Below are 25,494 nucleotides of genomic sequence, written 5' to 3' on the forward strand. Positions count from 1 at the left end.
GATTGCGGTTTCAGACCCATACGCCTGCTCGGCGAGCGCGCCGTTCGTGACGCAGAAAAAACACAGAAACCTCAGTAAATATGGAGCTGTTTCCTGTTGCCATCGCGGTGTCCCCTGAGCAATCAATTTATGGCCCTTAAAGCTCCTCTAAGTGGATTTAGCCTCTCAAGATAAATCTTTTTCCTTTGTGCGTACAGAGCGCGCCCCCGGTTCTGCAGCCGCTGTTGCTAAATCGGGCGTTCGGGGGGATTAAACCCCGCAGCTGGACCCCCGGCCAAAGCCGGCATTGGTGCCAGCGCCGAGCCCGGTGGCAGCGGCCGCTCTGCTGGGTCGGTGCTGGCAGCTCATCCCCAAATCGTTCTCATAGTCATGGTGCCTTTTTTTTTTTTTTTTTTTAATTAAGGGGACATGTTTGCCCTGGGGTAACATCTTAGGTCTGAATTACGATTTTCCTTACACAAACGGACTAAACAAAGAGCTCCTGGAAGTCCTTTCCCTGCTCCCCTCCACTGCCTCGCAGCAGAGATAAGCCCACGAGGACCCTCCTCGGGATGGACTGGGATCCTTGAGCCGCCGTGTTTATCCCCGGGGGCCGCTTTAAATAAATAAAGCCGCTAATGGACCCTCTGCCTCCTCCATCTCTGCACGGTTTGGTGTGAATGGGGTCCCCGGGTCGGGGGTGATGCTCTGGGGCTCGTGGCTCGCCCGTCGTGCTGCTTCCCTTCTGCAAAGCGGGGACCGGAGATCTTGAACCTCTGCGGGAGCAAAGCAGATGGTCTGTGGTTATTTCTCCCCCTCCGTGGAGAAAGGGAAGGGAACTGAGGCAGCTTCACCTCTCGCCGGAGAGGAGGAGCCGGGTTTAATTGCAAACGGGAGCAGGGATGCTCGGGCCGGGGGACGCTCTCCAGCCGCCAGCAGCGCAGCCCCCGGCTCCAGCCTTCTGCTTGCGCTGGGCTGGAAAAAGCCCTATTAGCTACACGAATTTTAAGCACAACCAGATGTGGGAGATGAAGCTGTTAAACTCCTTTTGTGCTCTCGGCGGAGGCTGAGGGGGGGTCCCAGGCCCCCGCACCGCCCCGCGCCCCCTCCACTGCGGTTACTGAAACCAGAGGTTTCACTCGGGCCGGGGAGGGGACGGTGCAGCTCAGATATTTCACGTGTGACAATTCGGTGAGTCTCTCATTGCTAAAACCAAGACTAAGACTTGTGCCACGAGCTCCTTCCCCAATTTCTGCTTCTTTACAAGCATCATCTCCTCCAGAAATGCAGTGTGAGCTCTTTATAAACAGGAGACCCATTTCCAAGAGGCAAACTGCAATTTTTGGAAGCTGAAGGACTTTGCTTTCCAAAAGCACGTGAGCAGAAAGCTTGTCCCTGTTAGGAGTTGGTGGGCTTTTGATCTTGTCACCGGGAGCAGGTATCTCCAAATCCCGGGAGAGAGCACGAGCAGCGAGGATCCAGCAGCCCCGCCGCTAATAAATCAGCAGCTCTCTGTAATTTTATGTAACGTTAATAAATCAGACAAATGAAAATAGCTCGAGCCTTGTAAGGCATAAATCAACCTTCCGCTCTGGCATGGTGCTTTAAAATAATTTGTAGATTGATGGTTGTCTGGCTGAATGAGGGAGTTGGGGGCCTGGGAAGATTTTTAATGACCGCTGCGGTGCAATGTCTCCCCGGGCAGAGTCCCAGCTCCTCCCCCCTTCCCAGTTTGCCAGAAGTGGCTCCGGGGGAACTGGGAGATGGCTGCAGCGCGGGGAGCAGGGGGAGAGTTCCGAGCCAGCCACCCCGGCACCGCCGGACACGCAGCCCACGGGTCCTGGGTGCCCCTCACTCTGGGTGCCCTTCGTTGGGATCGGTGGCTTTTCTGGTGTGATGAAGATGAGGTCCCCTGGGCTCTGGGTATAAACTCGGTGGGACCAGGTCACCTTCCTCCTGCCGGTCTTGGGACAGCATCGCTGCCGGCACAGCATCCGTGCCCCCATCACGCAGGGCTTCGAGGGTTTTGGAAGAGGAAAAAGCAGCAGGAGATGCGCGGCTTGGCAGAGCGTCTCCTGCCTCCTCCCAAAGCGTCGCTGGCCAGAGTGCAAGGGACCCACCAGACCTGCTTCCAAAAATCCCCCCGCCTTGTCCTTCCCTGCCCTCCCCTGCAGCTCCCGCGGGCTCACCGTGACGTGGCCGCTCCGGGGACGCACCAGCGTTGCCACGCCGCTGGCTGCTGCCACCACGGGCACAGTGCCGGCTCCGACAAATGTCTCTGCATGGCGTGAAGCACCGTGATGCATTTTGTCTCCGGGGATGTGTTCAGAGCAGGTTGGGCACAAAGCGTCCCAGGAGCAAGGACCTCGCTCTGGCCTTAGCACCAATCCCAGGGCAATGTTGGCATCAAACCCAGGGGAAAATATTCCTTTTTTTTGGTTTGTTCCTGTTATTAATTTCTATCCTGGTTTTAATTTCTGGGCTCTGCATTGCTGCGCTCTCCGCCCTCCAGGTCCCTTGGGGCTTCAGGGCCGGTGCCATGAGCTTTAGTGTGGGGTCAGGGCTGCCGGGTCTGTCCCCGTCCTTACCGCTTGCCGGTGGGCAACCATTTAATGCTTCTTGGCCTCATTTTCCCCATGTGTGCACTGAAAATAATATTCCTTCCTAAGGGCACTGAATCCATTAACCACTGCTTGCAATTAGACCTGCCCTATACCCAGATTCTGTAACTGGTTATACTGGCACAAATGGTATCCTTCACCCGCATTCGCAGGCTTGATGCTCACCACCAGACCGACCTGGATGTCACCGGCGGAACTCTCAAACCTACCTGAATCCGTGCTGGTACCCGACCGTGCTCAGACGCCTTTGCAGCTGGCTTTTGCAGGCACCCGGTGGGTGCCCAGCAGAAAGCCGCTCTCCCCACCACGGACCCCTCGGCTCTTGCCCTTCCAGCCGCCTCTGCCTCAGGAGAGATCGAGTGCGGGGTTTGCATGAGTTTTTTTGCGGTGCTGCGTGTTTTACTGCTTTTGGAGGTGTGAAGAGTTAAGTGCTCGGCCGGAGGGCGGCGGATCAGGGTAATTGCTGCCTGACACGAAGGCAGCGTGTTCCAGCAGGATAATCCGCTCTGCCTGCGGGTTTTATTCTTGTGCATGGGGCTTCCAGCGGGATCTCGGGCGCTCAGCGGGTCTGAGACCCCCCAAAAGCAGCGGTGCATTTCCCGGCTGCCCGGCGAGGGGTCCCCTTTGCCGAAGAGCAGCCAGTTTCTCGGGGTCCCCACGGCTTTCGACCAGACCCCAGCCTGGAGCACGACACAAAGCCTCCAGCACCGCAGGGCGATGCTCTGCCTGCGAAGCGGGGCTGGGATTAAAGTCTCTCTACAACACTCTTCATCCCGATGTGATGATTCACAGGGATGCGGCCGCCTGCCACGTTGCTGCCAGCGCCACCGGGCCGTAAGCTGTCGGTCTGCTTGTTTTTAAGAGCCGAAATGAGCTGCTCCCCAAAATGGAGCATTGAGGCAGGTCCTGGTCCAGTGTCCCATCTCCAGCATCTCCCTTCCAGCCAAAGCGGATCTAAACCCCGTCCCACCATCCAGGGATGAGCCAGGAGCATTTCAGCTCCCCCTCTCACGGATTCGTGGCCAGATTTTAAACCCTTTGTAGCAGGAATTTATAGCTCTTCCCAATCCCTGGGGAAGGAGCACATTAAATAATTAGAGGCCTCTTCAATTAGTGCCTCTCGCTCGGCGTCGGGCACTTTGCGTGCCTCAGCCCCGCTCTCGGCACAGCTGCTCCTGCCGAGGGAAGCGCGAGCCAAGGCAGGGAGATGTCACCCCTCCGTGAACCGGCAGAAAATATCAGGCATCACATGTCCCAAACCCGCGGCCCTCGGATTATCATATTTTGTCGTTAAACCCTAATGTGAGCTGTGGAATGCCAGCTTCCCTGTGGGAGAAGAGAAACCCCAGTGTTTTTAAGAAGAAGGTGTCAGCACGGATTTTTGCTGATGGTTTCTATTGCTGATCAAACAGAGAAATAATTAACGAATTCGGACTTTTGATTAGGAGTTTATTTTTTAAAGGAATCATGGGGAGTGATTAGTGAAAATAAATTGCGTGACCCCGCGGTTCCCATCCAGCGTTTCCTTGGCTAATGAGGTGAGTTTGAACTCTGCAAGCAGGGCTAGAAATCCGGCTTCCCAGTTTAATAAAAGGCAGCTTATACCTAGTGAAACCGGAACCACAGTAAATGTCAGGCTCATTTTATAGCTTGCTAGGATTAGAATCATTAGATACTGTTTTCAGGACAGCAGCACCCAGATACACACGGCCAAAGTCACGGGCCTGTGATGCTGGAAAGTCCCGGCCCTGGAGGACCCGCTGCTGGAGCCTGATGGGTGACCATGGGCAAATTAATCAACGTGGTCGAGAGAGGTAGATGGTTGGCATCACCTCAGCAAGCTGCCTCTCAGCAGCACCTTCATGAGATCCCGGGTACTGTGAGATAGTACCAGAACAAGCCAAGCGTGATCCCGTCGGCAAATATCCAGTCCTGCTTTGCATCTCCCTACCTCTATCCGACCGTCCGGCCGTGCATCGCACCGAGAGTGCCCGTGCTGGCGCCGAGCCCCGTGCCTTTACCTGAGCACTTGTGTCCCGGAGGGTTTCAGCTCTACGATAAGGCGGTGGTGAAATGATGTTCGTGGTCTCTGCTCCCCGGTGCCCGAAGCTTGCGGTGAGCACTGCAGCATCCCGCTGTGTTGCAGGGAGGGGACGCGGGCGAGATCTGGGCAGGGAGTGGGGAAGGCGGCGTTTTCGTCCCAGCAGCGGCTCCCCAGACCTGCGCTGAGCTTCGTCGGGTGCCAAGCTGGGATGGTAAAGCCCTGAGAGCGCTGGGAGGGGGAGGCTTAGCTGGAGCCGGAGCTGCCCTCGGGTGAGCTGGCCCAGGGCATCGGGTGCACGGTGCAGGTCCCGGCACGTCCGGCAGCCCCACGGCCACGGCTGGGCTCACGCATTTGCAGATTTTCGGTCTCTTACTGCAATTATACACAAAAAAATCATTCCTGGTTGCTGTCATTTGGGCTGCTCCCTCCGCTGGTGGGTGAAGATAAGGGACTCATCCAGGCACCCCTCGGGGACGCAGCAAGAAGCCGAGTTCATTCCTTTTCCTGTTGAATGTAGAAGAGCCCTGGATGTCCCTCCTGGAGCACCGGCTTTCCAGGAAAAACTAGCCGTGGGTGCAGGGGTGGGCAGTGGTCCTGGGGGGGGAGAGTTTTTAGGCATTTTCCCTTGATAAAAAAGGTAGTGGTGGAGGTAAAATGGGAACCTCCAGCACCCGGTGGTTTTCTACCAACGTGGGAAGAGTGGGAAGCCCCTGCCAGATCGCTGAGCGGCTTCTGCAGGAAGCTGTGACACATAATCCCCCTCCTAAAGCTAAGCCGGAGAAGAACTGAGCCTCCAGTGTTTAAGTGCCACGTCCACGCGCGCTCCCAGTGCTGAGCGGGGCTCCGCGTGTGTTAAATAACGGCTGCTTCTTTGTCACACCCAAATTAAAAAGCACAATGGTGCATTGTTGCAGCTGGGGGGAGAAAAAGTAGGATTTTTTTGCATGTAAATAAGCCACACTAAAGAGAATTCAAGGTGGGAGCAAAGCGTGCTCGCAGATGGGGCGATGCTTGGAAGCGGCAGCCGGGAAAGGACCGACGAGCTGCCCGAGTTCGTCTCCGTGGGAGAAGCCCAATTAGTGAAATTGCATCAAATTGCTCAGACAACACAAGGCCCTTTCTGGAGCCGTCCCTGCAAATGTCCCACTTTATGCCCCGAGCCAGCAGTGCCTGGAAGTGCTCCCATCGTGCGGCCGGGGCGAGGACGACTGCCACGGGATGATGGGGCATGGACCCCTGCGCACCGGGTCCCCTTGCCGCGCTCTGCCCGAGCAGGGCTGCCCGGCTCTCAGCTTAAAATCTGATTAATTTGGCCTTTCCAGGCTTTTCTCTGGCCAGCCGGAGAAGCGGTATTCCCATGTGTGGATTGCAGCCGGGTTAAAACAAGCAGCGCACCCGCTCCGCACCGGCGTTCGGGTTTCGCTGCTGAGTTGAGTCGCTCGTGGATCCGGGCTGGTGCCGGCAGAGGCTGCCTGCAGCTCTAATATCTGCCCAAGAACAGGCAACGCTCGCCTGCTCCTGAAAAGAAAAATGTGTCATAATCCCTGAGGGATATGACACAACATTCGTGTGAGGGAAATACGGCTGTAATGTGATTACATCAGGGAAGAGCCTGAGCTGGTTAAATAAAATGAAGCAGGGGTTCGGAGAGCAAAGGCGAGGTGGCTGCGGGACGTTCTTGGTGCAAACCAACCCGAAGAAGGGGAATTTTTGGGCCCGGAGAAGGGAGCACGTTGCTCGCTGCCCCAGCCCGGCTGATCCCGGGCTGAGTGAAGGCGATGTGGGTCCGGAGAGTTTTCCGTGGGGTGGGTAATGCCTTAATAAATGGGTTGTCCTGTGGACACCTCCCATTGACACAGTATCCTTGGGGCAACTGTTTTATTTTTGCACGGTAAACTAATAGTAGGAAAGCATTCCAGGTATTTGGGATTCCTCTGAGCGCAGTTCAGCAGCTGAGGACCCAGCCCACGGCTCAACGCAGGCTGCAGCTGGGTCCTCGGGGGTACGGGCAGGGCCGGAGCTGGGGTGCAGGGGTCAGGGTGCTGTGGGGCCAGAGTGCAGGGATATTGGGGGCTGGTGTAGAGGGGTACAGGGTGCAAGGGGCTGGGCCGCAAGGATGCTGGGGTAGCAGGATGCCAGGTGCTGGAGCACATGGGTGCTGGGGTGCAGGAAGGCAGGGTGCATGGGTGCTGGGATGCTGGAGTGCAGGAGGATAAAATGCATGGGGGCTGCGATGCTGCGATGCAGGGGGTTGGGGTGCCTGGATGCTGGGGTGCTAGGATGCATGGGCACTGGGATGCTGGGGTGCAGAGGGTCGGGGTGCAGAGGGTCAGGGTGCCTGGGTGCTGGGATGCTGGGGTGCAGAGGGTCAGGGTGCCTGGGTGCTGGGATGCTGGGGTCCAGGAGGTCGGGATGCCTGGGTGCTGGGATGCTGGGGTGCAGGAGGATGAAATGCATGGGTGCTGGGATGCCGGGGGCAGGGGTGCCTGGGTGCCGGGACGCTGGGCTGCATGGGTGCGTGGGCACTGGGATGCTGGGGTGCAGGGGGTCAGGGTGCCTGCGATGCTGGGGTGCAGGAGGATGAAATGCGTGGGGGCTGGGATGCTGGGGTGCAGGGGGTCGGGGTGCCTGCGACGCTGGGGCGCTGGGGGGCACGGGCACTGAGATGCTGGGGTGCGGGGGGACGGGGTGCACGGCCGCCGGGGTGCCGCGATGCCGGGGTCTCGGCTGCCCGCTCCTCCGCTCTCCCCCTGCCCGCTGCTCCGCTCTGCCTTTGTGCCGGGCCGGCCCCGGCCGGGCAGCGGGGCCGCAGCGCAGCCCGCGCCGGCCCCAGCCCCGCGCTCGCAGCGGGGCCGCCCCCGCCTGCTCCCGCCCCCGCCGCGGCCCAGGGGCCGCTCCGCTCCGCCGCGCTCCGCTCCGCTCCGCCCCGCCGCGGCGCAGGGGCGGGCCGTGGGCGGCGGGCGGGGCCGGCCCCAGCCCCAGCCCCGGCCCCGGCCCCGGCCCCGGCCCCGGCCCCAGCCCCAGCCCAGCGCCGGCCCCAGCCCCAGCCCCAGCGCCGGCCCCAGCCCCCGCCGCCCGCGGGCCGCCGCGCCGCCCCGCATTGTCCGGGCGGCAGGGGGAGGATCCACCGCCCCGCACGGCCGCCCGCCGCCGGGCTGCGCTAGGGCCCGCCGGCATGAGGAGGTGAGTGGGCGCCGGGGGCCGCGGCGGCGGGGCGTCCCGCCGGGGGCGCGCAGGGAGGGGGGCCGGCGGGGGGCAGGCAGGGATGGGGGCGGGCAGGGATGGGGGCAGGCAGGCAGGGGGGCACGCAGGCAGGGGGGCAGGCAGGGATGGGGGCAGGCAGGGATGGGGGCAGGCAGGCAGGGGGGCAGGCAGGGATGGGGCGGCCCCCCGCGCTGCCGGCGGGGCATCCCCCGCGCTGCCGGGGGTGCCCCGCTCCGGGCTCCCCCCACGCCCGGGATCCGCCGAGCCCGGGTTTTAGGGCGAGAACAGCCGGATTAGGGGCTGCGGGGCGCGGCGGAGGGGCCGCGGGGGGCTGGTGCTCCCGGGAAGCCAGCCCCGCCCGGGGCCCGGGGCATCCCCCCCGCCTGGGCCTTTGCCTCCCCCCTCGCTCCTTTCCCCAAAAAGGGTGCGGGGAGCCCCGGGCAAACGTGCTCATGACATGAGCCTGCTCGGCCGGGAGCCCCGCGGCGGGGGGAGCCCGGCCCCGGCCACTCCGGTGGCTCCCACGCCCGGAGGGGTGCACACGATGGGGGGCACCGTCCTTCCGTCCATCCATCCATCCAACCGTCCTTCCATCCATCCAACCATCCATCCATCCAACCGTCCATCCATCCAACCGTCCATCCGCCATCCTTCCGTCCATCCATCCATCCACCATCCATCCATCCGTCCATCCACCGCCCAGGAACAATGCGCGCTCCCCTCGGCCGCTGTCGCACGTCAAGCGCACGCTGGAGCGCTCGCCTTCAAAACAGTCGCGGCGTTGAGGAGCTGAGGGCGTTTTTTAATTAGGAGCTTTGCCTGCAAGGTCCTTTTCTTTTTCTTTTTTGGTTTTTTGTTTTGGAGTGTGCTTTTGCCACTTGGGGGACAAAAGGCACTTGGGGAAAAAAAGCAGAAAGGTTATTAAATAGCTTTGTACTGTGTCTTCCAGTGTAAATTCCCCTGGTTTTGGAGACACCGTGTGCTGGTTTACATCATTCCTAGTTTCACTCTGGGATCACAAAAATGAACATTATCATTAATCGGATCCCGATTTTGCGACAAACGGATTTCAGGGGTGCGAATGTGCTGAACTGAATTCATAAGCGGACTTGGGCACGCGTGGTGTTTAATTTGGATGCCTGGTCTCTGTGGAGGGTGCGTGAATACAATAATAACGGCTCAGAATTGATTTACTGATTCCATGCATGGGAATTGCCGAGGTTTTTTCCCTGGTTTCCTTCCACCGCGCTCCCCAGCAGCGCTGATGGCCGGGAGCTGGCCGGGTCGCTGCTCCGGCGCGCGGCCAGTGATGACAGGGAGCCGGGTTTGCTGTTCCTGGATGCCAGCGTGCGGCTCCGGCGCCTGTTTGTTCTTAGAGGTGGTTCTGAATTAAACATTTCTGCGGGGTCTGAGGCCCAGGAGTTGTTTATCACATTAAACATTTGTTTTAGCTCTCTTTAGCAGAAGTGTGTTGACATTTTCTCTTGGGGGACTGCCGGGATAATGAATGGCACGTACTGTATTGTGTTCCTTGGAAAGCCGCGGGGTCCTGCAATAACATAAACACCCAGGGCTGAATTCATCCCAGATCCGAGAGGAATGGGCTCGGTGTTTACGTCAGTGCTGGTCCTGAGCCGCAGCTCACATTTAAAGTTTATTATTGATTATGAAAACGTCCCTGTTAATACTTGTAAGATTTTTTTTAAATTTTATTTTATTGCTGACAGCTGCAGTTTCGCTCTCTTTAGTTGCACTTTAGTTGTAAAGCTTTCGTGGAGGAGAAGGAGCGAGCCGGGTGGGTTTCGGGGCGGCTTAGCCCGGGGAGCAGCAGTCGCGGGCTCTCCCCACTCACAATTCGTTTTCTCTGGAGCGGGGAAGGGTTTCGCAGCCGCCTTTGTTCTCCCGCGGAGCCCCCGCCGCATTCTTCCCTTTTGCCATTATCATTTTGGTTAAACAGAAAGGCAAGTTGTGTACCATATGGATCATGTTAACAATTGCTTATCTGGAGCCGGTGTTTTCTCCTCCCTCCCTTTCCCCCGGCCTTTTTCTCCCTTCTAGGGTCCGGGTTGGGGCTTTAACAGCATCTTGGGTTTGATGGTGCCGGTTCGACACGGTCCCGTAACCCAAACCTCTCCTCTTGCATCCCATCAGAGATAATTCCCCAAGTCAAAACATGGAATAAACGCTGAGAAATCTCCAAAACAGGTTTCCCCAGATGCTCTGAAATACAGAAAACAGTTGTTGAAGATACCGGTATGTCTGCGTTCATAGGTTCATGCCTCTGGCCAGCAATGGGCTTCTCCCCCAGCGCAGCTGAGGCTCCGTTTGCCTTTATTTGGGGAGGAAGTCGATGGCCCGGAGATGATCCTGATGCTGCTTTGCGTGTTTGTACAGACCGATACAAGCAGAGGCCGTGTTTTTTCCCAAATCCCCGCTTCAGGCTGCTCCCAGACCTGTATCGAGGCGCCTGAGTAAGTGGGCTGAAAGTTTTGAGCCCTCACCCCGCATCCATCCTCCGCTCCAGGGCATTTCAGTAGCCGTTGGGGGAAAAAAAAAAAAAAAAGGCTGTTATTTTGGGTGCCCAAATACAGATGCGAGGGCCTAACCTTAGGCCAAGGGAGTGGCCATCAGGTCACTTAATTCACCTCCTCCTTCCCCTGCGGAAAAAGTAAACACAAAAGCCTCTGGGAGCATTCGCCTCCAAAGCCGGCATCGCATCCTGCAGCAGCGCCGGCGGATTAGAAAGAATAAAACGATTCTGCACGGCACATCGTCACCTCCGTAACGACGACAGACGTCTCTACCGTCATTGAAAAAATTCCTGGAAGGAGTCTGGAGGCGTGTGCCGTGTCTCGCTGGCGTTTGCAGATGCTGCGGACTTTATTCGTGTTAATTATTTTTGCATCCTCCTGTCGAGGAGATATTCCTGAGGGTAGAAATGTCACCTCCAGATTTTTCCACAAACAGCCAAATATTCTCCTTTCTTCCCTTCTGTCTCTGCTTTTCTAATGGTTTGGGGTTTCTGCACCTCCTTGCTTTCGTCCCTACAGCTGGAAGGAGATGGGTTGTGTGTAGGGAAGGAGGAATCCCTCAATCCACGGTTTATGGCAGCAGATGCAGGAGCACAGGATTTGAGTGAGGATTCCTAAAGGGAATTTCCCCGCAGATGACATTAATGCATCTAGAGAAGCGATAGTGACCCTTGCGCGACGCTGACCCTTGCATTTATGCCATTGAAAACGCTTTTCAGTGATATTTTTTTGAGCTCTAGTGATTATAGGGCTGGAAGCAGAGCTTTGCCGTTTGACAGGGCCGTTGGGGAGGCTCCTTTTGTCGTCCCGGGGCAGATCCCATCGCATCTGGCCAAACGTCAGCTGGAATTTTGCAGCGTGCAGGAAAGCTTGAGGCTCGTGACTCCGAGCATCTCATTTGCTCGGCACGCTCCCTTCCTCCGCTCCCTGCTCCAGCGAACAGCCCCAGCTCGGGTGCCGGTGAGGCGGGTCCTTCTCTTGGAGCTTTTTAGCAAAATAAAGATGTTTTTCTTCCTTTTGGAGTGTGGAGGGGCGTGCTGGTTAATGCACGTGTTTAGCAGCTCTGTGGTGCTCTGGCTCCAGAAAGCTCATCCCTGGTGCTGCTGGTGCTGCTGCCGGTGCTGCTGGTGCTGCTGCCGGTGCTGCTGGTGCTGCTGATGCTGCTGCTGGTGCTGCGCGGTCACTCGCGTGTGCCACCGGGCGTCCGGCACTCTCGTCCCAGGGGACACACGTGCTAGCGGTGGCACCCAGCTCCTGATCGAAGGGAGCTGTTGGGACTAAACCAGACTCAATAGCATTGAGCAGGAAATTCCCATTGCTGGATCAGCAGCTGAGCAAGGAATAAACCAGTTCTTCCCAGTGCCAGCCCTGGCAATTCCCAGTCCTGAGAAACAGTTTATCCCCTTGCAAGGTCCTGCCGCCGCGAGTTCGTTGTCGTGTTTACTTCTGGTATATTTTCCTCTTGTTTTTTCCTTTGGACTCGGCTTGTTCTCGTGCTCCCCCTTTGCCCCCTCGTGCTCGGAGCCCTGGGCAGGATCGTGGTGCTTTTTCTGCTCCGTGAACCCCGGTCTCGAGTTGCAGAGGATGTTGCTGCATGCGCGGGCGCTGCCCGGCAGAGCTGCCCGGGGACGGCGGTGCCTCGGCAGCTCTGGGCTCGGGTCTCCTCTTAAGGGGAGCAAGAGTTTAAAGTCAGCACCGGCTCTCCGCAGCAAAGTTTATTTTGCTGTGTAACGAGGGTGTTGTAAAATCTCTCTCCTGGCCTTGTGGCCTGTCATCAGCTGAAGTTAATGTTGGTTAAATTGTACAGATCGCTAGCACAATTTTTCCTCCAGTGGTGCATGCCTCGGGTCGCTTATCAGCAACCCCTGATCTTTATGGGGGCCCTAATAAACCCAGCCAAGGCCTCGCAGATGCTGCTGACCTATAGCTGAGAGCAGGGGGGGACGCAAATTAAAGGTTTTCTTCCTAGCTCCTTTCTCCCGAGGATGGAGACCTCAATCGTGGAAGAATCGGGCATGTTTATGCAATTACAGTGATGCCGTCATGGCCTGTATGGTGGTGGTGCCCAGGGCCCCTCGCCCTGGACTGGGATGCTGGGGTGCGTTCCTGGATGGGATGCTGGGGTGCATTCCCGGGTGGGATACTGGGTTGCGTTCCCGGGTGGGATACTGGGGTGCATTCTCCGGTGGGATGCTGGGGTGCGCTCCCGGGTGGGATGCTGCGGTGCGTTCCCCGGTGGGATGCTGGGGTACGTTCCCCAGTGGGATGCTGGGGTGCGCTCCCGGGTGGGATGCTGGGGTGTGTTCCCCGGTGGGATGCTGGGGTGCGTTCCTGGATGGGATGCTGTGGTGCGCTCCTGGGTGGGATGCTCAGCTGGCGGAGGTGTGGTACCCAGGCGAGTGTTTTCTCTCAAAAGAGAAAAGAGCCACTTTCCACCCCCCCCTCCAAGAAAGTGAAAACTAATGTCAAGACAAATTGCACTTTAACCCACACTTGTCTTGCCTACAAAAAAAAAAGCTGAATAATAGCTGAATAAGTACCCCTTTCCCTGCCCCGGCCCTGCTCAGAAGAGGAGCCTGCTCCTCACAAAGCCTTTGCTGTGTAAATAGATGAGAGGTGCAGCGGCAGCACCGAGCTGGAGGGGACTCGTGGCATCAGGGGACGCTGGAGCCCGGGGTCCTCTCCCCGTGATTAATCTTTCTCAGCGTTGCTTTAGGCCCCTGAAGAGCAGCGGGACCGGCTGCCGGGCTGCTTTGTCTGCCGCCTCGGCTCTGCCGTGGCGAAGGGACGTTCCCATCGGAGGCCGTTTCTTTCCTTTGGAAAGAGTCTGCAAAGCACTTGACTCTGCTCCCCGTGTCCTGCTGCCTCCCGGAACGGGATAATGTGGGTGTAATTGATGGCGAGAGGACTAATGGCTGCAGAAATGTGTAATTAAAGGCCAGGGGTGACGTGCTGCGAGGCTGTGCTGTGCACGGGAGGTTAGAGAGGTTGAGTGTGTTTTGAAGGGCTTGTCCTGCACGTCCCGCCTTGGGAGGGCAGGTCGCCCTGCTCGGGGTGTCCCATGTGCCCCCCACCTTGTGTCATCGGGGGGACACCGGGCTCCCCCGCTCCCCAGCCCCGCACGGCGAGGCAGCAGAGCTGTGCGTGCAGCAGCATCCCCGCTGTGGATGTAACCGGGAAGAGTTTAGGCGTGGGGGTTTTCTTCCCCGTTCTGGCATCGCTGGAGCTGTCTTCCCGTAGTTTGGCTGGATCTGGAATTGCCAAATTCCTGGGACTGGCCCCGTCCTGCCTCCCGTCCCCCGTGCTACGTCCCCGTCCCAGCCCTGCGCTCCGGCCGGTTCCCAGAGCATCGCCTCCTCCTCCCTCCAAACACTGAATCGGGCCACGTGTTGCTAACATAAATCTGCTAAAATGCCGACATGCCGCGAGCAGGTTGGACTTTGCTAGACCTGGCAGCCCTCGGCTGTGCCGCAGGGATGGGGCGATCGCTCTGAGCCCACGCTCTCCCTCCTGGGAACCCCCTGGGGCTGCACCCCAATCCCCCGGGTGAATCGGTAATGGCCATGGGCAGGACGTTGTGCCCGGGATGGGTTTATGGCAACCTGAGAGCACGCCGAGGTGCCGCGGTCCCGGCCCTGCGTGTGCTGCTGATGGGGACACGGTGACACTTCTTTATGTTATACTTTGCAGCTTCACGCTCTTAACAAAGCAGGTTTTAGCAGCTGCGGTGAAGTCCCAGCAATGTAAAAATAAATCGGGAGCTGGAGATTTGGCCATTTCTTGGAGATGCCACCAAATAATGAGATTTAAAAGATAGCTTTGGAAGCGTCGTTCCTATTTTCCACCTTAGGTGTTGCGGGTGCTTGGGGTCGATGAGAGCAACGTCCGTGCAGTGCGACCTGGGTGCTTGGCCACGGACGCTGACGGGCAGTGCTCACAGAAGTGAATATCTGCTAATATAGAGATATTTCCATTTGCATCTTAATCGCCACCAACCCGAGCAGCGAGGCAGGGCCCAGCCGTGGGGCCGAAGCTGCCGGCTCCGCACGGGCAGGGCTGGGGTCGCAGCGTGGCCGCCGTTCGGCATGAGCCAGGTACACGCTCCAGAAATAACGTCATTATGGATCTGACCTTGGGCTGTTCATATTCTCCTCCTACAAGGTGATTACTTTTTAATGAGCGGCTGCTGAAAACGGAGGAAAATGAATTATTTCTGCCGTAGGATTAGCTCTAGGAGACAGGAGTGGCGCTGCCCCGATCGATAGGCTCTCGCACGGAGCCAGCCCGGCACCAAACTTCTCCCCGATTTCCCGGTGATGCTTTGCCCTCACGCTGTGGCCACCTTATTATTCTTTAACTTTTTTTTTTTTTTTTTTTTTGAGCAGCAACCCTGTAGTGGCAGGTCGAAACGTTTGCACTCTGTGCTATGTAATGATATATGATTATAATTGGCTTATAGTAGCCACATATCTGTGCAAACTCTCGGGGCGCAGGAGGTGGGAGCTGTAGAGGCAGCTGCTCTGAGCGTGGCACACGGGTCCCCAAAGTCAGAGTCCGTCTGTCCGTCCGTCCGTGCAAGCAGAGGCGTACGGCAGAGGGGAGCCACAGCCTCAGGCGTGGATGGAGGCAGCAGTGTCAGCAAAGAAAGAAGCCAAAAAAAGGGAACTTCTGGAAAATCCATTAGTGAATGGAGTGCAGGAGGGAGCTCGGCTTTTCAGGCTGCTGAGGCAGTGTTTAAAAAAGAATCCGCGAGTCAAAAGGCTTGTGAAAACAAAAGCCACCGAGAGAGGCCTCCCCCAGCCCAGCTCCGGCAGGGCTGGCCGGGAGACGGTGAAGCTGCGGGTGCCGCGGGCAGGGAAGGTGGTCCACAGGGATGGGGACGGGGTCCGTCATCCCGCAGGGTGTGTGATGGGAACACACAGGGACTGCAAGAAAGGAGATGCAGAAATGATGGAAAAGAGGAGTTTTTGCTCAATTCCCTGCAGAGCGCGCTGCCCGGCAGGGCACCGAGGCGGAAAATACAACCGTGTTGTGCAGTGCTGGATAGGGCTGGGAGGCTCCCCAGAATTAGAGTTAATTAAGATTGATTCGTTCCGTGGAGGAGATGAGCTGGAGCGTTGCCGCTACCACTGCGGACAGGCTCTAGTGCACGGGGCAAATTATCTCCCTGCTGCAGCCCGGTTCCCGCGTCCATCGCAGCCCCCGGCACTGACCCCGGCCCAAGGCCAGATATTGGAGAAGATAGACCAGGGGCTGGTGGCTCCTGCCTTGGCTTTTGCCCCCGGGGGAGTTTGTTATTGGAGCTTCATCGGGAAAAACACCATGGGAGGAGAGGGCTTGGGCAGGGGTGGGGGGTGCCCGGTCCCTGGGCCCCTTCCCGAGCTGCAGAGCGTCTCCTGCATTTAACGACCTTCATCCAAGTGCTTGTGGGAAGATGAGATGTAAAGGCAATGCTTTCTTCTTGGAAAAATAAGCCATTTAAAATCGTTTTCAGCCTTCTGGGGTTTATGTGTATATCAGGGTTTGTAGACCCCCCACCCACAGGGTCTGCCCCAGGCGTGCTCGGCGCTGGGTGCGGATCAGACCACAGCTCCCCGGGGTGCAGAAGCGGTCCAGCAGCGGGGCTCAGCGTCCGGCCCCGTAACGCTTTGGCTTTGCTTCTCATGCCGTTGTAGCGCAGATCCCAGAGGTTGCATCCTCCAGGCATCCCACCACCACCGACATCCTACTGCACAGCGTCATGGGTCGCCCGGCCGCCAGCTCAGCACTGGCTGGGGACTGGTGGGGGCCATCAGAAGAGCATGGCCCCCCAGATCCTCCTTCTGCGGGTTCAGGTGGGGTCAGACAGTCCCTCTCAGGGGGGATGTGGTGAGTCCTGATGGGTTTCAACAAGTGGTTTTGAATGGAGCCATGTCAGGACAAGAAGTTTTTCAGAGCAGTTTCCACCTGTTTGCTGACAGCCAGGGCTAAGTGGCTTCTGCAGGAGCAGAGATGGAGATGGTATAAAGATGCCTTCAAACTATTTCTCTACGTGTAGACCACGTGAAGATGCATATGCACAGCCAAAATCTCCGCAGGTGGTTCCACGTGGCATGTTTCTAGATGGGCTTGAGGAGGAGATGGCCACGGTCACATCTGTGCCAAGCCCAAATGGAAGTAGCAACGTCCTCGCCTCGCCGCGCTCTCCAGCCTCCCGGCGGGTCGGGGCCAGAAGCAGGAGACAAAGTCCCGCTGCCCACGTGGGACCGGGTGGTGGGACCGGGAGCTTAGGGTACGCTCACCACCCTTGCTGGCTTGGCCGTTGTTATGCAGATTGCATGCAAATCGGGTCTGTTTGACCTCCTGACCTTTTTATGGGGTCACGTCTGTTTGGGGAAATGGTTCTGCTGATTAGAAATGGATTTTCCTCTGTAATGTAATCCTCTGAAAATGGGCAGGGTCCAACGCCAGGCCCCAGGCAGCTCGTCCGGTGTCAAGGAATGAATTTTTGGTGAAGGGCTTCAGTCCCAACAAGGATCTGAGCAGCACCCATGGGCCACAACACCCTTTTCCAGGGCAAGCTAAGGTTTCTCCTGCATCTTGAGCATCTGCCCTGAGTTGACCTTGAGAGGCGGTGGACTTCGATGACCTGAATGCTCAGCGATGCTCATGCTAAAAACCTCCTTCCTACCTGAGAACCGTCCTTCAAGCAGCAGGCTGGTGGAGATCACAGCTGGAATGTCACCCCAAGGAACATCCTACAGCAGACGAGGTGGGTCAGGGCAGGAGAGCGTCTGCTGGAGGAGAAGCAACGACGTGGCCAGGAGTTGGAATGCTGTTGGAGGGAGCTGCGTTTTGTACGCATTGAAGCAGACCTGTGGCACGGAGTGGGCAAGACGGTGACGGATTAATGCGATAATTAACCTTTTGGGATTAATGTTCCTCTTGGAAGCACTGGAGGGAGCGTGCCGGTGGGGTGGCAGGAGCAGGGAGGGTTGGGGCAGTCCAACCTTTCAGAGGTTTCTAGACCCAAACAAATCGTTCAGCAGTTCTGTCCTGTGTTCCTGGGGGTGGGTGCAAGGCTGAAGCCCAGATCTCAGCAGCCGAGTGGTCCATGAGACCTGGAGACAAGTGATGTTAAGAAAAATGTAAGTAGCAAGAAATAGGCTGGGTTTTTTTCTTTTTTTAGGTCCCTTTTATTGCTTCTTTTTCTCGCATCCATCTTATATTGAAAGGTGGAGCAAGATTCCTCGAATCCACTAATTGCATCAGCTCGTTATTAATAATATCTGGATTTTCTTGCCATATCCCCTCGATCTGGGGATTCCCAGGGCCACGCGCCATGTACAGTTTCCTCCCGGTGACATTTAGCTGAGAGTTTCTCCTCTCGCCCTGACAGATGGGTGATGCTCAGCTGCTGCCAGGCTGAGCGGATCCATATTAATTTTTCATTTGCCGCCCGGGTGCTGGAGCAGCACAGATGGGCGATGGCCCGTTGGTCACTCCCGGTTCGTGCTGGTGTCCAGCTGCTCTGCACTTGATATATGAGTGGCCAGAGCGGACGCTGGAGCCTTCGGCTTGCGCCGGCCGGGGTGGAGGTTGTTTCTCCTGGGGGTGGGGAGAGGGCTCGGTGGGAGTTAGCCTAAATCCTTTTAACATATGTACATTGACCCTGCTCTGATTGCAATACCATCCTTTGCTTTGTCAGCACCGGTTAGGAGGGGACTGGGAATGTGGCGGACAAAGAAATGCAGCTCCCCGATGGATTTGCCGAACAACCTAAATTTGCCTCGGAAAACTTGATGTTTGCGTGCCGGCAACGTGCCCAGAAATTGGCTGCCTGGCTTCGGTCTGCAGCGGAGGGCTGGGGGATTTAAGCGTCTCACCCTTTGCAAATGCTGCCAGGTATTGCACTTGGGTTATATCACGTCTAAGTGTGGCTTTGTGCTCTCCTTCCCCTGGTCTTGGCTTTAGGACCAGCTCTGCCACCAGTGTAAATCGCTGCCGGGCTGTTTCGCCTGTTCTGGACCCGCCATGTAGGGATTTACTAGAGGTGACCGGTATCTAGCTTAAATGTGTGTATCAACGTGCAGAAATGTTGCTCTAATCTAACAGGATTAATGCTAAAACATCTCAGAAACATTGCCACAACCCTCAGGTCCACAGTGAGTGTAAATGGAATATCTGCATGGGTTATAACTCCCATTTATAGCTGTGATTTGACTCGCCGTTGCACTTTGCCTATGCTGCTCTTAGGAGACAGGGACAAACCCCAGCCCAGGACGAGCTCCTGGCAGCAGCGCCCAAAAAGATCATTCAGGAAATGGCTCATTTAAAAGAAGAAGAAGTCATTCCCCTGCCTCCCGTTCAGAGGGCAGACTTGGGAAAGTCTCTTCTCTCCTCCTGCATTTTTTTCCTAGCTTGCCTTTAGCCTTGAAGACGTCGTTGCGGCTGCTGCGAGACCTGGAGCATCTCCACACGGATGCAGACACCTCTCAGTGCTGCGAATCCAGCTGCAGCGGTAAAGCTTCGGCGCGGGAGTTGCGTTGATGTGAGGCTGCATTCGTGCTGTGGCTGCTTGGTCCAGGTCCTTGTCTGGACCCACCTCCAGGTGCTGGTAGCAAAATCCAGCACAGAAGATCCATCACGCACAACATCCCTGGTATGAGAAGTCTCGGTGAAGGCTGGGCTATGAAATGGGACTCCCAGCATCCAGGTTTGCTCCCTCTGGGCCCAGAGTTTGCACATCCGAGAATTAAAAACCTGGGAACTCAGGCAGCCCCTGGAACCTGGACGGGCTCTCCCTGCCCGGGAAGCCGATCGCATCGGGCCGTGCTGCTGCCGGTAATTGCAGGGATAATGAAACTGCTCAACGTCTTTTGAAAAAGGCATAAATCCGCCAAGCTGGCAGCTCTGCAGAAAAAGGAGCCGTCAGCGTTTAAACCAGCAAGACAGTGGCGGTACGAGCAAAGCATCGCAGAGGCAGCTCATCGGCTTGTTCCTGCACCGGGAACCGAAGGGCGGCAGCGTCTGCTCCCTCCCCAGGGCTGGGATGCTGCTGCAGAGCAGCAAGGGCTGTCCGAGGGGCCGTTGAGACACAGCCGGTGCTTGCACTGCGGGGCTGCAGATCGCTCCCTCCGGCGTGACCTCCTGCGGGGCTGGTCCCTCTTCCCGGGGCACGGGTGCTCGGGGGAGTTTGGCTGGATTTAAACCCTGGCTTTAGTGCATCCTCAGCTTGAACGTGTTTGCTCTTGCGCGCTCCCTCTCCTTCTTTGCCCTCCAAATCTATTCGAACCCTCTCCCGATCCCCCTAGGGATGCTGGATTGCTGCAGCCATCGGCATATGCTGCCTGCGGGTCATCTCTATATCCGCCTGTGTAGGTTTTGCCGTGAGTTTTTACGCACCAGCATTAGCGATGGGTGCACGTCCACGTGGCCGGGACACGAGCATATAAAATACGTGTACACGCGTGCGTGCATACATGCCCTGCGGACGAGGGCTGTGGATGAGATATTTGTGCTCCAACAAAGACGGCCCGCGCCAGGATGCTGCTCGGGGCAGCCCTGCATCCCGGTGGCTGTGCCTGAAATCCCCCAGCCAGAGCTTTTCCTTGGGGAGGTGGCGAGAGGGAGCGCACCCCATCCCCAGCGCGGAGCCGTTGGACACCCTCGGCGGTGCGCCCCGCTAAAAAGCCCCCGAACAAAAGCCCAGTTCAGAGTCGCTGCTGAATAGATTAACAAGATTTCCATAATTAGGGCGGGCGGGAACAATAGGATTCTCCCCTGCCCAGCCCCCCCTGCCCGCCTTTGTCTTGCACTGGGGATAATGGGCAGCAGCGAGGGTGGGAACCGGCCCGGCCATTTGGTCACTGGACAGTAATTTTCTCACACTGCCAAGGGGAGCATTGAAACATCTGTCCCGCTCCGCCGCCTCATTCACGTCCCATTTCAAACCCCTGACAACTTCTCCCTGCCCGCCAGCCCTCCCCCTCCGCCTGGTTTTCCAGGGTGCGACGGGGCTTTCCAGGGGTTTTGGCTTTTCTTCTCCCAAATGCATCTCGTCTTTAAAGGGGTCGGATGGAGGCGGGTTCTCTTCTCCATCCTTTCGCGCTCGGGTTTGCTTTGGTGGCAGCAGCGCTCGTGCAAACCCGTGCCCGTGCGTCCCCCCTGCCCCTTTTCTCGCAGCGGCTTTGCCGTTTTGCACGGGACCCGGTGCTCGGGGACGGGGCTGGAGGAGCAGCCCTGGCCCGCACCGTGACGGTGGGCTTCCAGCCGCACACCGTGGCCTTGGCCACCCTCTTGCAGGCTCCTAGGAAAGCAATTCCCATCACCGTGCTTATTTGTAGACACCAGTTTTTAGCTGGCGTCGGAGCAGCGAGCTTCGGGCGCTGGTGTTGATCCCTGCTATGGGGAAAAGCTGGGCGCTCCTCAGAGAAATGACGCTTGTCGTGCGGGGTTTGTGTCTGTCCTCGGGGTGTGTTGTCCTCGGAAATCAAGCTGCCGTATCACAGGAGAAGACAGACGCAGAAGACAAACGTTGCTTGGGCTGTGGGCTGCCAGGTCCTCCCTTCTCCAGGAGGGATGGGCGAGGGTGAGGGTGTCCCTGCCACCGGCGAGGGCGGCCGCTCCTCGGCTTCAGAAGAAACGGCCTGGAAACACCGCCAGGATTTGCCGGTCGTGGTGGTGGCACCTCGTTCTGCCGTGCTGCTCTGCACCGGGCCCCGTGCGATGGCGGCTGCTGGAGCAATCGGCCACCTCCCAAAGCCCTTTCCTCCTCCTCCGAGCCCCGGGCATTTGCAGTCTGTATTTTTGGGGGGGGCAGAAGCAGCTGCGGTCTGTACCTCCAGCACACCGTGCACTGCTGCACCGTGGTCTGGGCAAGGATGGAAACTCCTGGTGCTTTAGTTCCTTCAAAAAAAAAACATTTTAAAAAATGCCTCATTCCTCATGGAGTCATCCAAATCCTCATTTTTCCCTTTAATAGCTTCTCAACGCCTTTTGCTCGCAGGCGAGGAAGGGCCCTCTCTGCCCTTCTCCGCCCAGCCAAAGCCCACGTACGGCTCAGGGAAAATCTGCTGCGGGAGCGCAGGTTTATTGGGCTGCGTTCTCCTTTGTGTTCATTAAAAAGGGCCCTTTCCCGCAGGCTGTCGTGGCTGTCTCTGTCTGAATGTTTATCTATTGGGAGCACTTTAATAATGGCCAGTAAATGCAGGGAGGATGCCGGATAAAGCCACGCAAAGCCGCCATTTAAATCCTCTTGTGTAAGTTTGATATCCAAAGTGGAAGTACAAATGCCATATAAGTCAATTAAAGCATTAAGTAATCTAATTGTGCTGTGGTCACAAAGTGGCTTAAAGGCTGAGAGAGGCGAGTGAATGGTGCACGACGTCCCCTCCCGGCTCCTGCTTTAGCGTCCCCCGGGGCTTTGGGCATAAGGGCAGGGGGGGACGGGGGGGACCCGCGCCAGGGGTGGTGACGGGGACACTGCCACTGCCCTCTGCGGGCACTCGAGGGCCGCCCGGTATTCGGGGGCTGGAGCAAGAGAGGGCGACGCCGACCTCGGCATCCCCATGCTGCGGAGCCGCGGGGTGACGGGGACACGGGGGGGACGGTGATGCAGGGTCGGTGGGGCGAGCGGGGACCCCCGGGACGCATTTCCCACCCGCCGCCGTTGCAGCCTCAGCGCAGGGTGGGCCTGGACACGGCCGTGGCGTTTCTGTCTTCTCCTTTGCTGGACAAATTGTTTCGGTGGGGCCACGCGCAGCCCATCGGCACCGGCACCGATGCCAGGGTGAGCGAAGGGTGCCAGCAAAGCGGGAGGAGCTGCTTCCCACGTGCAGGCACGCGTGTGCGTGTGCAATGCAGCCCCTATTTCCCCAGCTGCCTGGCTACCCGCTAGTAACATGCTATTAATATTATATGCATTATAATGATAATATTATAATTCTACTCTGCTCCGGGTGGGGCAGCCCGGGGCGGGGTCGTCCTCCGCCTACGTGTGCCGACGCTCGGCACCGTGGCGCTGCCGACAGCGCTGGGGGCTGCACCGTTTGTATCGCCTTGGCTTGCCAGGGGTCGATAACCGGCATATTTTACTCTGTTGGACGATGTGACCGTCAAAACTTGAGCTGGCTGGGTTCTCTGAAGTGCTCGTGGTTGCTGTTTCGGGGGGATATTTGCACCGGCGGTGGTCAAGGGGATTTTTGCCTGGAAAATTTAGAGCATGAGCATAACTGAGAGCGCACGTTTGCAGTCAGGAGGTGCAATGGGGTCCAGAAGGCCAGGGCAGCATGGCCGCTTTTGGAGATCCCTGGTGCAGAGAGATGCTTGTCCCCGTTTCGCTGCGCTCACCCCGCGCTGTCCTGTCCCCCGCAGGTCTGTCGAAGATGCACTGGTCACCAGAGCATGCCCAGTCCCTGAACCAGTGGCCGGAGCAGCACCTCGACGTCTCCTCCACCACCTCCTCGCCAGCCCACAAATCCGACCTCTACCCCAGCACCCGCCAGCGCTTCAACTACGCCTGGGCCAACGACGACATCTCTGCGCTCACCGCCTCCAACCTCCTCAAGAGGTACGCCGAGAAGTACTCGGGGGTGCTGGACGCGCCCTACGAGCGCCCGGCGCTGAGCGGCTACGGGGATGGAGCCTTCGGGCCGGTTAACGGGCAGAAGGGCGACGGGGAGCCCTGGCCGGTGGCGCACGGCTCCGACGGCGCCTACCCCCTGACCCCCATCCACGATGGCCTCCCCGGCGCCAAGGGGGTGGTGCCGCCCGCCGTCCCCCCCAGCGGCGGGGCCATTGGGCTTGGCGGCTCCCCCGTGGTGTCCGCCAACCTCGCCGATCCCATGTACCCCGGTAACTCCTGCGGAGGAGCCGCTGCCGGCTCCGGCGGGCTCGGGTCATCTCAGGAGTACCCCTCAGGCTACGGTGGCACCTACTTGCCCTCCGGCTACTGCACCCAGCCGGCGGCAGCGCTGCCTCCCCCACACCCCCCTGCCCTCCACGGCTCAGGGCTCCTGCAGCCCCCGCACCCATCGCCCGCCCTGGTGCCGGGCTACGGCTCCTCCGGCCCCATGTACAACTACGCCGCCGGCAGCTACCCGCCGCAGCCGGGCTACGGGACCATCCACCCGCCCCATCCCTCCGCTTCCTACCTGCCCTCCGGCATCGCGGCGCCCACCCCCATCCCGGCCCCGCCACCCGCTGCCCGCCCACCCGGGGTCCCCGGCTACGGCTACCAGGGTGCCAGCTTGGCCCCCCTGGCCGTGCCACCCCTCGGCACCGAGGCGGCAGGCGCCCTGAAGAGGAAGGCTTTCGACATCTCCGGCGGGGAGGACGAGGGGGAGGGCAGGTATAGGAAATACAGCTACGAGCAGCCAAAGTCCCCCTACCCCATGTCGGACAACGGCGAGTGCCGGGGCAACGGGTTCGGTGGCAGCACCGAGCCCCCCCAGGTGGCCTTCAAGCCGGGGAAGCGGCCGGCGGGAGCCAGCAATACTGAGGAGCACGCTGGCAAGTACGGCGGGCAGCCGATGAAGAGTATGGTCTCGCCACCCTACGGCACGGGGGATGCTCCGCTGCGGCCGGCAGAGCCCTTTGAGAAGTTCAGCCCCCCCCTCGCCAACGGGGAGCGGGCGGCCGAGCCGGGACCCCCCTTCCCGCTGCGGCTGCCCCCCAAAGCGCCGGTCTTCGGCAGCCCGCCGGTGGAGGAGCAGCCCAAGAACATCGACCCCCTGGTCTTGGAGCTGGTGAACACCAAGATTGTGGAGCGGGGGCCGCCTGTGCAGTGGACAGACATCGCTGGGCAGGTCTCCGTGAAGGCCACCATCGAGGAGGAGCTGGTGTGGCCCATCCTGCGTCCTGGCGCCTACACCGGGGCGAGCCGGCCGCCCCGAACCATCCTGCTGTTCGGTCCCCGCGGCACGGGGAAGACCCTGCTGAGCCGGTGCATCTCCACCCAGCTGGGCTCCACCTTGCTGAAGCTCAGTGGGACGACCCTGCTCTCCACCTGGAAAGCCGAAGCCGAGAAGATCCTGCAGACCGTCTTCTTCGTGGCCAGCTGCCGGCAGCCCGCGGTAGTGCTCATCACCGAGGCCGAGTCCTTGCTGGTGGCCCGGGCTGGCGAGGACGGCAGCCAGGTGAGCAACCTCAAGTCCCAGCTCCTCTCCTACCTGGACAACGTGGCTACCTCATCTGAGCAGAACGTGGTCATCATCGGGACCACCTCCCGGCCTGGCAGCATGGACGAAGCTTCCCACCGGCGCTTTGCCAAGCGGTTCTACATCTCCCCACCGGACAGCATTGCCCGGCGGCAGATCCTCCATCACGCCCTGGCTCAGCAGAGCTCCTGCCTGAGCGAGCGGGAGATGGCCTCCCTGGTGCAGCACACGGAGAGCTTCTCGGGCAGCGAGCTGGTCCAGCTCTGCCAGCACGCCGGGGCCACCACGCTGCACGGTTTGCCGGGCCAGATCCAGCCCACCTCCTACCAGGACTTTGAGAAAGCGTTCTGCAAGGTCCGCCCCGCCGCCTCCCAGAAGGAGCTGGACTTGTTCCTGGAGTGGGATAAAATGTACGGCACCAGGCACTGACGGCGCGGCATCGGGGGGACGGGGGCGCGGGAACGGACCCTTCGCCCCAGCCCAAGGCTCCGGGGCCGCTTTTGGGACTTGGCCGATGAACGCGGGGTTTGGAGGGGCCGGGCTGGGGTCTGCGGGGGCTCCGGTTCTCCCCAGGGCCGCGCCGGGGCCGGACCCCTTCCTCCCGAAGTGCAGGAGACCCCCGGACAGCCCCGACGGCAGCACGACATACCTCCGCTTTACTATTTCGGCCTCAGCCGGGCTTTTCCTCTCCTTGGGTTTTCGGAAGCCGTCGCCCACTGAACTCAGGATAACCTATTTATTATTTTCCCGTTCATCCGTCCCTGGACCAGCGATGCAGCGAGCGGGGCCGGAGGCGTCTCGGGATCCGGCTTTCCGGCGTCGGCTGCACGAGCTCCCCCGTCTATCCAGAGGCTCGATTATTTTTTTTTTTTTGATTGCTTTTATTGTTCCTAACAGAAATACCTCGGGCGTCTTTTGAGCAAAGCAGCCCCCTCGCACGTGGCGCGAGCAGCCCAGCGGCGATGTCCTTGATCGGG

At 58.8% G+C, this 25,494-nt stretch overlaps 1 protein-coding gene across 1 annotated transcript; it reads left to right on the top strand.

Annotated features, from left to right (window-relative positions):
* Positions 1–7,655: 7,655 nt before the first annotated feature.
* Positions 7,656–25,494, top strand: FIGNL2 (fidgetin like 2). Its single transcript, XM_072847382.1, has 2 exons — positions 7,656–7,827; positions 22,734–25,494. The coding sequence occupies exon 2, from the start codon at positions 22,745–22,747 to the stop codon at positions 24,944–24,946; it is 2,202 nt and encodes a 733-aa protein (XP_072703483.1). The 5' UTR covers positions 7,656–7,827; positions 22,734–22,744; the 3' UTR covers positions 24,947–25,494.

Source organism: Ciconia boyciana, chromosome 27, assembly GCF_034638445.1.
Source record: "Ciconia boyciana chromosome 27, ASM3463844v1, whole genome shotgun sequence".
NCBI classification, from domain to species: domain Eukaryota; kingdom Metazoa; phylum Chordata; class Aves; order Ciconiiformes; family Ciconiidae; genus Ciconia; species Ciconia boyciana.